This window comes from Phyllostomus hastatus, unplaced genomic scaffold (genome assembly GCF_019186645.2).
Source record: "Phyllostomus hastatus isolate PE091 unplaced genomic scaffold, TTU_PhHast_1.1 phas_contig_34, whole genome shotgun sequence".
Lineage (NCBI taxonomy): Eukaryota > Metazoa > Chordata > Mammalia > Chiroptera > Phyllostomidae > Phyllostomus > Phyllostomus hastatus.
The window spans coordinates 15,441,400-15,460,051 of record NW_025333857.1 but is presented as its reverse complement, the minus strand read 5'-3'; the positions used below and the strand labels follow the sequence as shown (position 1 = coordinate 15,460,051).

Genomic DNA, 18,652 nt, shown 5'->3' with positions numbered 1-18,652 from the left:
TACCTCATTATTATCCACCAGTGTACCAGAGTTTTGTAGTATGTAAGACTTAGAAAAAATAGCGTTCAATCTATTTTAAGCATTATCATGAGGTTTCTTTTCTTTACATTATATTTTGCTGTCGATCACTTCCAGTTAGTTTACTGGGGAGAATTAACTCTTTCTTTCTAAATTGATGGAATTTCAGAGGACATTTTCAAAGGAGTATGTGAGACTATGATATCAATAATCATAAAGCATTATACAACAAAATCTTACAGCATACTCTGAAATTTTAAAGGTGAATTTTTATTGTTCATTTGCTCCATTTTTGAAAAATAATAACTTGCCATAAGGTCTACTTATAAAAGTAACTTATTTTATCCTTGTTTTCATTAATTTCTTTTTATCTTTTTCAAGTGTGATAGAAATAATTATCTTAAAAAATTATGTTTATATATGTATATGTATAAATGATGATGTAGAAATAATATGGAAACATAAGTAGCCACATATAAGTGGGGATTTAAAGAACATGCAATGAAAAAAAAGAACATGCAATAACACTATATGAAGTGAAAGTATTAGAATGATTATGTATAGTAAATTTATTTAGCCTCTTAGAGCATATAGGACACTTCCACATCTGTTGTCTTACCAGACCTGTGAGTTCTAGCTAGCAATGCAACTCATTTCTTCAACTCCTAAAGTGGGTAAGTTACTTGATTTTCAGCTTCAGTTTATAAACATCACCTACTTTCCGTATAGGATTATTATTAGAAAATAATAAAAAAGAGTGTTTCTAAGGAAAGTAACTTAAATTGCATAACTTTTCATTCAAATCATCCATATAAAATATAGAATACCAAGACTAAAATCTATTTCTATATTAATTTCAGCATCTTTTTTAATGGAAAATTCTAGACATAAACAATTTGTAAGTTTTATTTATTTATTTTTCATTATTTTTACTGCATTTTTTCCATTACCACTTATCCCCCTTATGCACTCTCCTACCTCTACTCACTCCTCTCACCCTGCAATTATCACACTGTTGTCCGTGTCCATGAATCCTTTTTCTTTCTTGCTTGTTCCCTCTACCTCCTAACCAATGTCCCAGCTTTGGGGGGGGGTAGCATTTTTTACTACTGCATATTTATTATAAATTCTCTAATTGCTTATCTCACATTTTCAAGCTTTGTTGTAAACTATGTTTTTTTAAACTGTGGCTATCTTTTTAAAAAATATATTTTATTGGTTATGCTATTACACTTGTCCTAGTTTTTTCCTCCTTTGCCCTCCTCCTCCCAGTAACCCTCTTCCCTCCAGCAGTCAACACCCCTTAGTTCATGTCCATGGGTTGTGCATATAAATTCTTTGTCTTCTCCATTTCCTATACTGTTGTTAACCTCTTCCTGTCTATTCTACCAGTTACACTTCTTAATCCCTGCACCTTTTCCTCCATTCTAACCTTCCCCCTCCAAGCTCATAATCCTCCAAATGATCTCCATATCTATGATTCTGTTCCTGTTCTGGTTGTTTTCTTAGTTTGTTTTTTTAGATTCAGTTGGTGATAGTTGTGAATTTGTTGCCATTTTAATGATCATAGTTTTAATCTTATTCTTTTTCTTATATAAGTTCCTTTAACATTTCATGTAATAATGGCTTAGTGATGATGAACTCCTTTAGCTTTACCTTGCCTGGGAAGCACTTTGTCTGTCCTTCTATTCTAAATGATCACTTTGCTGGATAGAGTAATCTTGAATGTAGGTCCTTGCTTTTCATCACTTTGAATACTTCTTGCCATCCCCTTCTTGCCTGCAAAGTTTCTTTTGAGAACTAAGCTGATAGTCTTATGGGAACTCTTTTGTAGGTAACTCTCTGCTTTTTCCTTGCTACTTTTAAGATTCTCTCTTTATCTTTAACCTTTGGCATTTTTATTATGATGTGTCTTGGTGTGGTCCTCTTTTGGTCCAACTTATTTGGGACTCTCTGTGCTTCCTGGACTTGTATGTCTATTTCCTTTGCCAAATTAGGGAAGTAATGTATGTTTTTAGTTTCATCCATAACTTGTAAACCAAATATCATTTTAACTTTATACTTTCTATGGCATCCTGCATAGTTTGATCCACCCAGCAGCTACTCAATTCTTAATTAGTATAATTTCTAGTTGTCACATTATAATAGTAAGACTGAAGATGGTTCTATTCCTTTTTCCAACATTAATTTTAGTGCCCTGAGATGTTTTACCCAATTTATCACAATCTAGAAATGTTAATTCAAAACATCTAGTCAGATAGCAGTAAAATGTTATAGATGTTTTTTAAACCATGATATTAAAAAATGTTATAGCTGTTTTTTTTTTTTCCTTGACTTAGGAAGTGTTCATAGTCCTTTATAACACGTGTGCTGTTTTGCCTTTCATTTTGTTCAACTAACTTTTCTACCAAATTGAATAAGCCATTAGCTTTTAGTCTGTGGAAGTGTGGATCCATAGATATTTCCCATTAGACAAAAGAAAATCTATACAAGCAATATCCTCTGGGGCTGGTCTTCCTAGCTGGCCTAGTGGGCTGGCACTGCTGTACTGTGCCCTCATGAGAAAGAATTATGTTGGATGCTTCCCATAGTGTCAGAAATATTAACTGAAGAGTTATGCACAGTTTTCAGATAACTAACTTTTGTACTATACTACATGTATCAATCAAACATTCTGATTTAGGGCATTCACATTGTATGTTTTATATTTTTGAAGCTATTATAAAACAAAATTATTAACTTGTGTATATTTATATATCTTGAGTAGTATAAAATTAGAGTTTGCTGAAGTGAGACATACTGTATTTCAGTGGACACGTTTTGATAAATTTTGCTTAAAAAAGAAAACTCTTCAAAAAAGATCTCCACTTGGTGATGGTTGTACAACTCTGTGAGTATACTAAAACTCACTAAATTATACAGTTTAATGGGTATATTATGTGATATGTGAATTATATCATAATAAAGTTGTGATTTAAAAAAATTTCCACTGCACAAAATGTTTTCATAGGTTTAAACTAGTAGAATTTCAAATTATATATAATTTATTTAAAAATTTTTAGCCTTAATAAACATTTAAAGCTTTATAAGTATGAAATTTTATGTGACTTAAAAATAATGTGTTCTTGTTCAATAGTAACACATTATTATAGAAACTTAAGAAACTATAGATAAGAAAAAAGGCACTTAAAAATGTGTGGGTTTTTAAACACTCACTTCTACCATGCATTGTCACTAAGTTGTCCCTGTGTTTCACCACAGGCACGTGCCACATCACTGCATTTCAGTCAGCAGTGGACTGCATGTACGTACGGTGGTGGTCCCATGAGATCCTAATGGGGCTGGACAAATTTCTGTCACCTAGTGATGTGGCCGTCATGGTGTTGTGGTGTAACACATTCCTCGTGTGTTTGTGATGATGCTGGTGTAAACAGACTGTGCTTCTAGTCATAGAAAGTATAGCACAGCCCTGACAGGCTTGTCTCAGTTGGTTGGGCATCATCCCGCAAAGCGAAAGGTTGCCAGTTCAATTCCCAGTCAGGGCACATGACTGGGTTGTAGGTTTGTTTCCCAGTCGGGGTGCGTCTGAAAGGCAACCAATCAATGTTCCTCTCTCACATTAATGTTTCCCTTCCTCTCTTTCTCCCTCCCTACCCCTCTCTCTAAAAATAAATAAATGAAATCTTTTCTAAAAAATGTATAGCACATATGATTATGTATAATACATAATACTTGATAGTGATAATAAATGACTGTTACTGCTTTATGTACTTAATATACATACTATACTATACTTTTTATTGTTACTTTAGAGTATACACATAAAAAAATTATACTGTGTTATGCTGTCAGCAGCCACATGGCTAGGGTTACTCTGTGTCTTGATCACACCATTTTCTTTTGTGCTTGCTTTAATTTCATGTTGTTTTATAAATTAAGTGTAGCTTAAGTGTACAGTGTTTATAAGGTCTGTGCAGTCTACAGAAGTATCCTAGGCTGTCACATTCACTCACCACTCACTCACTGATGGACCAACAGCAACTTCCAGTCCTACTTGTTCCATTCATGGTAATTGCTCTGTACAGGTGTATCATTTTTTAAAATGAAGACTCTATTTGACTGTACTTCTTCTATGTCTAGATGTGTTTAAATGCCATTAAACACATTGTGTTACAGTTGTAGTACAGTAACATACTCTCCAGCTTGTAGCCTAGGAGCGATAGGCTATGCTGTGTTACCTAGGTGTGTAGTGGGCTCTACCACTGAGGTTAGTGTGAGCACACTGGTGTTCACACAGCAGCAAAATTACCTAATACCACATTTCTCAGAAGATATCCCTGTCGCTCAGCAGCACGTGACTACTTCCTTGGTACCCATTCTGTTCCTGCCAGCTTTCATTAGTTGTCAGTTGCTTTTCATGACCATCTTAGGAAAGCAACCAGATGTAAAAATATCTTCTTATAAGAAGAGTTTAGTGAGAGCTTTGGCTTTTTCTCCCTGGACTCGGAGAGGTGTACATGAAGGTGAGCGATAACATCATTATCTAAAAAGAAATACAATAAATATAATAAATATCTTGCAGAATAGTTTTTGAAATGTATTCATTTGGGGATTTTGTTGTAAAAATTTGTTTTAAAACACTTTGGATTTAAAGTGAAAACTCGGAATCTTTGATAAATAATATTGTGGCAATGGTTTTTATATAGCTGGACTATTTCTCTGTCTTTTAAAAAAACTCTTGTTATCATATTTCACATTAACTTTCTAACAGCTAAAATTGTTCACAATGCAGTTTAAAGATAAATGCAATATCAGGCTTTGAATTTTTTTTTTTGGTAAATATTAAGGCCTGAGTACAAAATGAGGGCTGTATTGTGGATTAAGTGAAATATCTCAAGGCTGTGCAGTTCTGATAACTGAACCTGAAGTGACCTTTCTCAGACACAATTACAGAGCTGTATGTTTTTCCTTTAATTTCATCAGGGGTTTAATTAGTATACAAATAAAACTTCCCTTATCTTCCTTTCTACCTAATTGGCTTGTCTTCCCTTATATATGAAGTATGTGAAAGTGGGCTGTAATTAGGGTGACCGTGGTAACCTCTTTTCCTCAAATGCACTGTTGCCTAAAGGCCTCAAGGCCTAAAAACAGTGCTTTGGATTATTGCTTTGCAATCACTATGGCTGTCCCACAGGTTTTCTCATGAGCAGAAGGGCTTTGGGTGCTGCAGGTTCCCACTGCTTAACAGGATCTTCATTCTTCTCCCCACTAAATGTTTATTGATTATCTCGCTGTTCCAGGCTCAGCCTCCAACAACTTAATATCAGGTGACAGTCAGGAGAGTTCTCCAAGTAATTAGAGTTGAGCATTGGGGGAACAATTAGGAGCAGAGTTATTAAACTTGATTTATCCTATTCTCTCCTGAACAGTTTCTCGGATATCAGAACATCACACTTTCACAATCTACCCTGGTTGAGAAATTAGTGGCCAACCTGCTGCTTATCATTGTTGCCCTGCTGCTGAGAGGCACAGCCTCTTGGTTTCTGTCCTTCAGCTGGAAATATTAGTGCCCATAATGTTTATCATGGGTTTCAATGAGATGGACGTGGACAGGAGAATAGAAAAGTGAACTTAAGATTACATATATATATTTTACATATATGTAAGACATATATACAATATAGGTGCATCTGTGTGATACATATATACATATGTGTAAATGTATTTTTACTTCTTGAATATCCAGTGTTAAGATTTTAAAAGATAACCACTTCGTCCTCAAAAACAAAAAAGGTGAATGTTATGGAAAAGACATAGCAGCATTGAATCACTTTTTCTGTCTTGGTGTGTTACATACATCTGCATGGACCCATTGATTTGTACTGCTTCCATTGTGATGTCCTTCAGCTCTTACTCTACATGTGTAAGTTATAGACATACAATGATTTTTTCCAGTCTTTGCACAGTTTTTCTTTTTGTGTTTTGATTTAATCTTTACTGTGTTTTTTCCATTATATGTAGTCCCCCTTATACCTCTTGCCCCCCAGCAACCACACTGTTGATTTTTTAAAAGAAATTTTATCTCTTCATTTTCACATTAAGGAAATATGATCTATATCACTTTGTTTATATCACTTTTTGTTCATTTTCTGTAATTTCAGTCGTAGAATGGTCTCTTCAGCTATGCCTCTGAACTAGTGTAAGCTTCAGGAGAGATGGTTGGCTCCCTACCATTGCCCCTGAAAGATGAAAATAAAGATGATATAGAATATAGTAGAAATTTTAATTTTATGAGTTATTCCTTCTTTGAAAAGATATCATAGGATTTTTGAAAAGTCAAGTGTGGTTCTATAATGATTCCAAAGTCATGGGTTAAGTCATTGGACCAGCGAGCTTCAATCTGTACAAAACTGGCAGAAATACACTGACTACCCCTCACAAACATGCACCTCCAGTTGTAAGAGTTACTGAACAAGGGAATTTGAATGGATTGGCACAAATCTATTATTTCTGTCAGAAAAAGGTTTCAAGCTTTGTGTGTAACTAACTGGTGTTGGATCATTAGTTTTATCTTCATACCTGAAAAATAGCAGTTTTTATTACCTGAAACATGTCAGAGGTACTGGCTTTAAAAAGATTCAAATATGGGTTTTATTTTCTTTAATGAAGAAATCTCATGATACTTCAATACCTTTAAACATCTTAACATTGGCACAAAATAAGTAGGTTTACTATGTCTCTTAAAATCTATTCCTTGTCATGTTTTTTGAAGTTGGTTTAAATTAGACTTTTTCCATAGTGGTATGTTCTTAAAGACCTGTTAACACTAAAGATTTAAAGTAAAGTCTATCTAATAAATAATCACAGTTTGCTTATTTTTAATTTTGGACACATTTGTCTGATAGCAACTTGACTATTTGAAATGTGAAATACTGACTTTAAAAATTCAGCATTTTAGAATACCCGATTTGACTGATGATTGCTTTCATTCACTAACATTCAGAGTGAATTGTTTTAGCTCTATGCAGGCAGCTTGAGGGTTTTTTTTTTTTTTTTTTACAACCTATTGTGAATGCATTCAGAGAATGCTATCAGGAGAGTTTCAAACATGAAAGTATTATATTTTGGTTATCTTTTTAAAAAGATTTTATTTATTTATTTTTAGAGGGGAAGGGAGAGAGAAAAAGAGGGAGAGAAACATTGATGTGAGAGAGCCTCTTGTATGTTCCTGACCAGGGACTGAACCGCAACCCAGGCATGTGCCCTGACTGGGAATTGAACTGGCGACCTTTCACTTTGCAGACCGACACCCAACCCAACTGAGCCACACTGGTTGGATGCATTTTGGTTATTCTTTACTGGGTATTTTAAGGATAGTTGTGGACTAACATGAGGTGAAACTCTGAGCAAGAAGAAGAAAATGCTATGTATATGAAATCAGTTATTCAGCTCACAGTCCAACAAATTTCAGAGAAAAACTATTTGAGCTCATACTTTGGAAATTTTGTAGGCAAAGGAATGACCAGATTTCTATTGCTATCAATACTCTGATCCCTATACTGTTTTACATTTTAGAATTTTAAATGAGGTCTAGAAAATTTTCCTATGTAATGTGAGTTTCTGATTTATCTTGACTGGGGGGATCTTAAAGTCAAGATAAAGTTGTATACTTGCATCCTGAAATTTTTATGCTAAGAGTATATTTCAAATTAAAGAAAATATCAAATTTCAATCAACAGATTTTATACTTCTGTGACTAGGAAAACATGGAATATAAATAATTCCAGCTGCAGGTATTATTTATAACTTTCTCTGTTGAAATGTGTTGATCACATTGTGTTGCTGCCCTGAACATGAGCGTTATTTCAGGAAGGAAGTGAATTTTATTTTTGGAGTCCAGTTTGTCCATGGGCATGTCTATAGAAACTTACAGATATATTTGTAAAGACAGTAGTGATATTTTTAAATCATGGGTTTCCTATTCTCCATAGGTACCATAAGCCACCTTCCTCTCAATCATATACACACTTTGGGCATATCATAGTTCTGGTTTTAAATAGACTCTAAATTTCATGTGCTCCCCCCCAAAAAAACTTTATTTTTTCATCATTAAAAGAAAATGTGACTGGAGAATTTTATAAACAGGTATTTTTAGTAAGAATAAAATGTATTTGCCTTGCAGTATTTTAAAAAATAAAATAGAGTTGTTTATTGTAGCTAAACATTTTTCAAAATCTTATTGGTTCTATCATTTCTAATTAGTAAGTATGTAAAATTTTCACAGAAAATTTGTTAAACCTTGATGTGTAATGACCCAAGTCTATTTCTCAGTCAGTCTGTATCCTTCTTTGTTTAATAGCCTATGGCATAAATTGAAGTTAATTATCGGGGCTGACAAGTAACTCTGTTTTCTGTCTGCTTGCAGAGTCTCTCCGAGGCAAAGATGGAGCTGAGAAGAAAAGATCAATCTCTGCGTCAGCTCAATAGACATCTTACCCAGCTGGAGCAGGACAAGCGTCGACTGGAGGAGAACATCCACGATGCAGAGAGTGCCCTCCGCATGGCAGCCAAGTGAGCATTTGGACCTTGGGGAGATCACTTAAAACAGACAAAAGATCAATTCTTACTTTCATGCTCCGGGTTTTAGCTCTGGATAATACAGTGTTAGAAAACAAAAGTACAGCTGTCTCTCTTTGAAAGTCTCTGATATATCCTCAAAAAAGAAAACTCTTTAACTCAACATTCTAAATGTATATTTTATTGTGAAACTTTAGAAAAGTATAAGTGTCTATGTAAGCTCTAATTAGGTGCATTTTGGGCTCTGATGTGTGTTACATGTTTAAAACCATGTTTTCATTAATATGAAATGTAAGACTCTGTATGGAAAAGTTTCGTATAGTTTGTTCTATCATGTATTTCTTATTCCCTTCTGCCCCACTTCCCTCCAAATTTTTCTTTGCATATATTATGATCCTAATATTCCAAGTAATATTTCCATTAAAATGTTACTGTACAATCAATATGTATATTATAGCATCTTTTTAAGTGCAATAAAGACAAATATCATACAAGAGTCATTTAATATTATAGTTGTATATTCTAATACATTAAATAAAAAAAGATACACAGTTTTCAGCATGGGCATCTTTGTAAATGTGATGAGTCTGTTTTCCTTTTACCAGGTAATCAAGTTGACATACACTGAGAAGTTCAAATTGAACAGTTCTCCTGGGCATTTTTGTTTGTTCCCCACATTAAATTATATGGAGTACTTTAAGACAGTCCTTTGTATAACAGCATGGCTTAAAAGAAAATCTATTTATGGATTAAAGAAACTCAGTGTTTTCTGAATTTGGAATTCCAGATTCCTATACTTAGAAAAATTATATGTTAATTTAAAAAACATTTGAGACACTCTCTTGTTAATTGCTCATACTGAAATATGAATGTAGCCTGTGGACTAAATCATAGAATGGGAATCTATAATCTTAGAGTAGCCACAGCTTTGCCAGTAGGTTTGGGAAATTGCTTATACATAATAAGAAAATCAGTTTATCCCAGGCCAAAACAGGGCATGTTTGAATATCCACCAACAGTTTTTTTTTTTATTGTAAATCTGTATAACAATTGCATCACCATATTAGGTATATGTACTTGTCATTTTAAATAATACAAGTTTTACTACATCAGCATTTTGTTTTCATTGTTCAGTCTTAAGTTTCCTCAGGTCAAATGAGAAGATGCTTTCTAGTGTGCCTTATAGCTCTGAAAATTCTGAGATTAAGGAAAGCAAGATTATAAAATCTTCAGATTCAGACTGTGTCAAAGCATTGCTGCTAATTGAGGAATTTGGCTTGACTGTGAAATTTGGAGTACTGATATAAGCTTACAGTTTTCAGTTTATAATTTAACATTAAATTTTTATTAGCATTTCCATCCAAAATTTTTATTTAATTATAAAAGTCAAATTCACTATGCAAAGCTAACAGAAGAAACAAGTAACTTTGCATAGTTCTAGTCAAGGCCATAGACAATGTTTTTGCAGTTATGATAGCACAAAACACTGTACAGAAGGAAAATATTATTTTGCACAGTATAGCCATTTATAATATATCCCCACCACTAATATGTTAAAATTTTTATTAGACATCAAAAGAATAAAAGTTTAGCCTTTTTGGCACATTATAAATCAATAATATAACCGTGATTTTGTTTTTCCTTCTTTTTTGCTTTTTAAATTTGAAGATATTCTTAAGATTTCCCCTGCTCTAATCTATGACAAGCAATAAGATTGAAAGTAAGAATTAAATGTGGAAATATATCGGTAACTATAGTTAGGTTTCACATTTCTAGGAGTACAAAGATAACTAACCATTATTTTTCCATAATGGCGACTTACATACAATGCGTAACAGTTGTAATAAGGCTTGGGTTTTATTAACACTGAATTTTATTTTTTTTTAGGGACAAAGAATGTGTTGCTAATCATATGAGGACAGTAGAAAATATGCTTCATAAGGTATTGTAATTTTTCTTAACTATTGTTCAACTTGTGTTATGATAGCATTCTCCTAGTCATTTTTATTATGTGCATAGCAGTTTAATTCATTTTGTACTTTCTTTAAAAATAAATGAACAAAAGTTCCTTTCCCATGACTGAAAGTTTGTATTATACAAAGCTATACTGCACAGGTTTTTCAGGATTCACTTCATGTTCGTGATAAAATTGTGAACATAGTGGTTTCCCCAAACTGGTATAATTGTACTGAATTATTTGTGGTCTTTGGTGAGTGAACCAGAGGTCATTAAGATTCTTACATGTCTCATAATGATGAAATGTTTGACCACACTGTCTAACCTCTCAGCACTCGTAAACCTACTACCCTACCTATGTGCACATAGACAGAGACATAATGTATTGTATTTGGCAGTGCTCATATATCTTAACTAGGCAGTCATGTTTTTCACGTTGTGATTTATGTTCTTATAGGTCTGTGTTTTTAAAGTAGAAGTTTAATGTATTTAATAATGTTGCATTATTCTCAAATTTGATTACTTCTGAAGGTAAATTTACTTTTCATTTGTAGTGATGAGTGGCATAATAAAGATATATTAATACAGACTTAATATCATATATTAACTGGCTGTATATTTTGTGAGCACTTCAGATTCAAAGATGTGTTCACTCTTTCACTATTTAAAAATAGAAAAATGTTATTTCTGTGTTTCTGTGATTGTCTGAGTGACAATTTGTTGGAAACAAATGCCTGGTACTTTCCAGATACAGGGAACTTATAAATGAATCATATTTAAAATAATTTTGCCAATCAAATGTACTATATAATATAGTTTGTAAATCATTTAAAATGCATAAAACCAACCCTTTTAAGGAAATATTTAGTAAACATTAGCAAACTAGTATTTAATACATTTTAACATTTTGGGAACAGTGGGCCTTCACATTCTTGGGTAAATGTATGGAAAGTGACTCTCATTATTTCATACCAACAAAGCATTTGGAAAAATACCTAATACTCTGAGAGCTATTTTTGAAAATAATATTTGTTTGAAACTGTGCCTTCCTCCCTCTCATTTAAAAGTGTCGACAGCCAGTGTAGTTTAGACGCAGTCACATCAAACACACACATGCTAGAAATCTGAAATTTCATATTTTGTAGGAAAAGAGACATTTTTGGTTAGATTTTCTTTTGTACCTTGGATAGGAAAAATCAGTCAAGTCATATATATGTCATACCTTTTTATATAGTTAAGGTTGCTTTTGACGTCTAGTAGCTTGTTCATCTTCCAGCCAGAGTAAGACGATGTTGGATAGTGGCTGTCTTAGGCACTGGATATTGACATCAGAGAAAAATCATCATCAGTATAAAATATATGTTATCCTTTACTTATGAGAATGGTGACGTATGTATTTTAAATATAATAAAGACTGATTGCAGCAGGGTAATTGTAATTATGCAGGTTACATTTTATCTTTTGTTTTTCATGTCATGTGGAAAGAAAGAAAGATGTCTGCAGATTTGGGCTATAGCCAGTGTAGATTTGCTTAATGGCCTTTTTCCTTCAAATTTAGTAATAATTTTGATTTATATCTTTGGAAATTTCTATTTATATAGTGGTTTTAAAATTATCAATTACTTTTAAAGCTTGAAGTAAAAATTTAGAAAAGGCTAATTGATTGATTATTGGGCTAATTCTCTTTTCCACAGAATTTGGGTGAGAATAAATGGATTACAAGGAAGTGACCTAGAGAGTTTCTTGGAAACTGTCAGGTTGGTGCAGATTGTTGATGTGAAGAGACATGCCTACGTTCACAGGTTTATTTTTTGGGCCATTTTGGACTGTCCAAGTAGCATTTGCTCTCTTGGAGAAACTGAGGGTAGTACAGCAGGAGGAGGGTACAGGCTTTCACAGGACAGTGGAAGTGGTGTGGTGACATCCAAACTCCTTGGCACAGTTGACCTTTGCAAATTGTCTGTTTCTTTTTGAGTCAGTTTTGGTAGTTTGCAATTTTCTAGGAATTTGTCTATTTCATTTAGGTTATCTAATTTGTTGACATACAATTTTTCACTTTCTTAGAATTATTATTACTGTAAGGTTGGTAGTATGTCATGACTTTTAGTCCTGATTTTAGTAATTTATTAATCTTTTCTTGCTGAGGTTTGCCAATTTTGCTATCTTTTCCAGGAACCACATTTGGTTTCCCTGATTTGCTGTATTGATTTTCTGTTCTCTGTTTCATTTGTCTCTGCTCCAATCTTTTTTATTTCCTTTTTCATTTGGGTTTAGTTTGCTTTCCACTTTTTCCTTTTCTAAGATAGACAGTTAGGTTATTGGTTTGAGATCTTTCTTTTTTTATTTTTTAAAATTTTAATTTTTGTTCAAGTACAATTTTTCTATCTTTTACTCCCATCCTGGCCCACCCACCCAGCCCTCCCCACTTCCCTCCCATTTCCACCCTCCCCTAGTTTTTGTCCATGTGTCCTTTATACTTGTTTCTGTAAATCCTTGCCCTTATCCCCTGAAATTCCCTCCCCTCTTCCCTCTGAACACTGTCAGCATGTTCTCTATTTCAGTGTCTTTGCCTGTATTTTGCTTCTTTCTTTGTTTTGTTGATTAGGTTCCTGTTAAAGGTGAGATCATATGGTATTTGTCTTTCAGCGCTTGGCTTATTTCACTTAGCATAATGCTTTCCAGCTCCATCCATGCTGTTGCAAAGGGTAGGAGCTCCTTCTTTCTTTCTGCTGCATAGAATTCCATTGTGTAAATGTACCATAGTTTTTTGATCCATTCATTTACTGATGGGCACCTAGGTTGCTTCCAACACTTGGCTATTATAAATTGTGCCTCTTCAACAAATGGTGTTGGGAGAACTAGACAGCTACATGCAAAAAACTGAAACTCAAGCACCAACTTACACCATACACAAAAATAAATTCAAGGTGGATAAAAGATTTAAATATAAGCTGCAACACAATTAAAGTTGTAGAGAACATAGGCAGGAAAATCTCAGATATTTCACACAGCAAAATTTTTACTGATATGTCCCCTAAAGCAAGGGACATAAAGGAAAGAATAAACAAATGGTATTTCATCAAAATAAAAAGTTTCTGCATGGCTAAAGAAAACTATTAAAATAAAAAGAGAACCAACTGTATGAGATCTTTCTTTTTATATGAAAAATGTTTGTGTTTCAAATTAGCCAGCTAGACTCAGTTTAGAGGATTCCCATCTTGTAGGCAATGTCCAGAGCATCACAGTTGAGAGTCAGTTGAACATGGGCCGTCTTTTCTCCTTCAGACCTGATTGGGGCAGTGACCTTGGCCACATTAATGTCACAGAGCTTCCTCACAGCCTGTTTGATCTGGTGCTTGTTGGCCTGGGCATCCAACCTGTGCACAAGTGTATTCTTGTTTTCTGTCTTCTTTATGGCTGACTCGGTGGTCAGGGGAACTTGATGATGGCATAGTGGTCAAGCTCGCTTCTCTTGGGGTTGCCTTTCCAAGGATGTTTGGGCTGCCTTTGGGAGCCACATTGTTTTTGTTCATCAGAAGGTGGGTGACAGGCAGATCTTTTTTTCTGTGGCTGTGGATGCCTATCAGCACTGCTTTCTTTGCCTTCAAAGCCTTTGCTTTTGCTTTGGCTTTGGGAGGGGAAGGGGCACCCTTCCTCACTTTCTGCACCATCTTTGTTAAGAGCTTCTGCTTTGTTTTTTAATGTAGGCATTTACAGCTATACATTTCTACATGAGCACTGTTTTCATTGCATTCCATATGTTTTGCTATGTGGTGTTTTTGTTTTGCTCTATCTCAAAGTGTTTTCTAACTTCCCTATGATTTTTTCTTTAACCTATTCATTGTGTTGTTTAATTTCCAAAATATTTGGGCATTTTCCACATGACTTTTTACTGTTGAGTTCTGATGTAATTCTGTATGGTTTGAATGGATATTTTGTTTGACTTCAGTTCTTTTAAATTTATTAAAGTTTTTTGTGCGGTCCAGAATATGGTGTGTCTTGGTGAATGTTATAGAGCATTTAAAACACACATGTATTTTGCTGTTGTGGGTGGAGTGTTCTAAATATGTCTGTTATATCTGGTGGGTTTACAGTATTGTTCAAGTTTCTTGGATATCTTTTATGTAGTTGTTTTGTCCATAAATGAAGTGATATTTTGAAGTCTCCAACTGTTGTTGTTCAACTGTTTCTCCATTCAGTTTTGTCAGTGTTTGCTTCATGTATTTTAGGGTTCTTTTGTTGCGTGCATGTATATTTAGAAATCGTTGTATCTTCTTGGTGGAGTGACCCTTTTATTATTATATATTTTTCTTTGTCTCTTCAAAAAACTTTTGTCTATTTTGTATGATATTACTATAGCCACTTCAGCTTTCTTTTGTTTATTGTTTGCATGGAATATCTTTTTCTCTCCTTTTACTTTCAACCTATCTGTGTCTTAGATGAGTCTCTTGTAGAGAGCATGTGGTTGAGTCATGTTTTTAAATATATTCTGCCAAGCCCCAAGTTTTAATTGGAGAGTTTAATCAATTTGCATTTAGTGTAATTAGTAGTAAGAAAGGACTTTTGTCATTTTTTCTCTATATACTACATCTATATTGTTTCATAACTTCTGTATTAGTCTTCTCCCTTTTTGGTGTGCTAGATAGTACTTTTCTAGTATAATATTTGATGCATTTTCCTTTGTTTTACTACATAGTGTTATTTTCTTGGCGGTTGCTTTGGGATTACAATTAACATAATAATTCACAACAATTAACTTGAAATAATACCAATTTAGTTTCAATAGTATACAGAGATTTTGGTCCTGTGTAGTTCTATCCCCCATTTATGTTGCTGTTATCACAAATTACATCTTCATACATTGAGTGCCTATAAACATAGTTTATAATTAATGTTTTATGTAATATTCTTTTAAATCATATAGGGAAAAAAGAGGAGTTACATACCAAAAATACATTAATACTAACTTTTATATTTACCTATGTAGTTACCTTTATTTTTTTATTTTAGTATTCTTTGTTTCTGCTGTGGTTTTCAGTTACTGTTAGTGTCCTTAATTTCAGGCTAAAGGATTTCTCCTTAGAAGGCAGGTCTAGTAGTGAAGAGCACCCTCAGCTCTTGGACTAGCTTAATTTCTCTTTCATTTTTGAAGCGTATTTTTGTTGGATATAGAATTCTTGATTGACAGCTTTTTCCACTTTCAGCACTTAAATGTATCAACTACAAAATTTTTATTTGTTTTCTTTTTATACTTTATATCTCTTTACTTATATAATCCTTTGGAAAACATCATTGTCATGATTTCTCCTTTGGTTCTTTGTGCATAGTTTTCTTTAACTTCTAAAAAATATTTAAAATAATCCATTTAAAGTCACTTAGTGGTAAATTCCATGTGTAGGCTTCCTCAGGGACAGTTCTTATTAATTTCCATTTTTCTTATATATGGGCGGTACTTTATTTTTTTACATACTTCATAGTTTCTTGTTGAATTATGGATATTTTTAAAAAGATTTTATTTATTTACTTTTAGAGAGAGGGGAAGGGAGGGAGAAAGAGAGGGAGAGAAACATCGGTGTGTGAGAGAAACATTGATCAGTTGCCTCTCTCATGCTCTCAACTGGGGACCTGACCTCTGACCCAGGAAAGTGACCTGACTGGTGACCTTTAGGTTCACAGGCTGGCACTCAATCCACTGAGCCACACCACCCAGGGGGGAAAAAATGGATATTTTGAATGTTACAGTGCAGTGACTCAAGAAATCAGATTTTCCATCATCTCTAGTGTTTGCTGTTGCTGCATTCTCTGGTAGTAGTTGTTGGTGTGGTGAATTTTCTGAAGTAGTTTTGTAAAGCCTGTATTCTTTGTCATTTGTGGCCACTGAAATCTCTGTTCTGTTAATTTGTTAGTGGTCACCTAGTGCTTTGACAGAAATTTCCTTAAATGTCATGATTCAGATTTTTTTTTTCTTAATTAAGCTTTGGCTGCTTGCTGTAAAATTTACTTGCCAGAGTTCTGAAAACGTTGTTTCTAAGTAATTTTGCAATTTTATTTGCTGCTTTTGGAATACTTTCCTCCACATTTTTGTTAACATTACTCACTAATATTATATCCTTTTATGTTTCTAATAACTTTACCAGTAGGCTTCTAATACTACTGAAAATGTAGACTTATCAGGAATTAAAATTTTTAAAAATTAAGAGCCTCTTCAAACATGCTTAAGTATTTTTACTTGTGTAAACAAGTGAAAGTATGATTATATTGAAATAATTTTCAGGATAGGGTAATGAATAACTGGATGGATAGGTTAATGCCTGGATTACTTAGTGTTACTGTGAGAAACTTATATTAACTAAGCATTTATTGGATACTGTTGAAGTTCTTAGCAGAGAGATGCCTTATTTACTATATAGCTGGGGGTGAAAGTAAATAGATTTGGATACAATTTGAATATAGAGAAGAATCTGAACATTTTTGGTTGCTGTAATCCTTTGTTATTATTGAATTAGCAGAATGATTGGACCCTTGAGGCTTTTAGATATTTGTAGAGTACCACAGCTTTGGAGTTGTTTTCTGTGTGTGATCACAGTGTACTATGAACCTTGAAGTTACCACTGAACTTCTACTAAGAGGTGTTAAATGCCTTTTCAGTAAGTTATTTAAAAGATAAAGCAGGAAGTCACGATTCAGAATCCTCAAAAGACCATCTAGAAAACTTGCGTCTATAAATCTTCTAAATTTATCAGGCTGAAATGACACTGGAATAATAACCAGAGAGTCACAGGAGTATTTGCTGAAGCTGTTTGGGATTTGCTTCTGCAATAAAGTTACTTAAAATGTGCAATTTACCATAAAACAATATTTACTATAAGTAGTTCAGCCTACAAATGCCTTTGAGTGTATAGTATGTGCCAGGAACTGCACCCTGCTCTGGGAATGTATAATATACTGTGTGTATATATCTCCTAGTCCATTCCCTTAAAATGGAGACACAGATAATTCCATCCATAACATGGAGCTCCATATCTATTTAGATGGAGTTGTTCATCTATGAGACATACTAGAGAACCCAGGAATGGGCTAGTAGTTTTCTCAGGAGAAAATTAATGTCTGGATGGGTCTCTGAAGTGGGAAGAATGATGGGAAAGGTATTCTAGCAAAGAGAGTAGCCTGTGCAAGTGTGTGGGAGCATGTGTGGCCAGATATTTTCAATTCACCATTAAATGTAAGAAGAGTGTACGAGGTAAGGCTGAATGAGGCAGGTGGAAGCCAAGTCATGGAGGAATTTTTTTGTTTGTTGCCATTCCAAGAACTTTGGATCTTTATCCTGGGGCAATGGGAAATAAACTAGGGTTTAAGCCAGGTAGTGATGCGATCAGTTTTCCTTATTGAATTTGGGTTCTGGATGCAGTGTAATGAAGGGGATTTTAAGAGCTGTGACTCTGTAGGCTAGATGGGTTTTGAACCAGGTTAATGATGGTAGGTGGTTTTGAGGAAAGGACATGGAACTTTATTTAATAAAGTGGCATATGGGGATGAGAAGGGCAGGGGAGGATGATTCCCAGGATGGGCAGTGTGGTTAACTGGCTTTAGGAGTACAAGAGGAGCGAGTTAGTTTGCTTTTCACCGGGGAGAAAGGAGACAATGATGGGTTTTGTTTTGGAACTACTGGAGTTTAAGGTAATGTGAACAGCAGGATGTGAGTTTGAACCTCAGGGGAAAAGTCAGGCTAAAGACAAAGGTTTGAGATTGATTAACATAATACTTGCTGGCAAAGAAAGAGGCAATATCGCAATTGACAGGAGAAACAAGACATTATAGATAAATGGGAAGCTGGGAAATACATTTTGAGAGATTAATGATGCCACTAGAGTTTGAAGGCCTTGAGGGATGGAATTCTGTCTCCTTAATTTTTATATTCACAGCATCTATCATGGTGCCTGGTACCCAATAGGCACTCAATGAATGTGTGTTGAATGAGCCAAACTTTTACCATCACCCAGTCTCTAAACATAATGGAAGCCATCTGCAGATTCCAGTGTGAGTCTTTTTTTTTTTATTTTAGTTGTTGTTCAAGTACAATTTTCTATCTTTTACCCCCATT

At 34.1% G+C, this 18,652-nt stretch overlaps 1 protein-coding gene across 6 annotated transcripts in view; it reads left to right on the top strand.

The window, feature by feature from the left end:
• The window catches only part of CCDC171 (coiled-coil domain containing 171), a 372,925-nt gene that overhangs the window by 202,619 nt on the left and 151,654 nt on the right, over positions 1–18,652 (top strand). For all 6 annotated transcript variants that reach the window (XM_045840936.1, XM_045840939.1, XM_045840937.1 and 3 more), the window contains 2 exons: positions 8,444–8,589; positions 10,483–10,537. In XM_045840936.1, the coding sequence (XP_045696892.1) occupies positions 8,444–8,589; positions 10,483–10,537 (201 nt within the window). The remainder of the gene's footprint in view (positions 1–8,443; positions 8,590–10,482; positions 10,538–18,652) is intronic.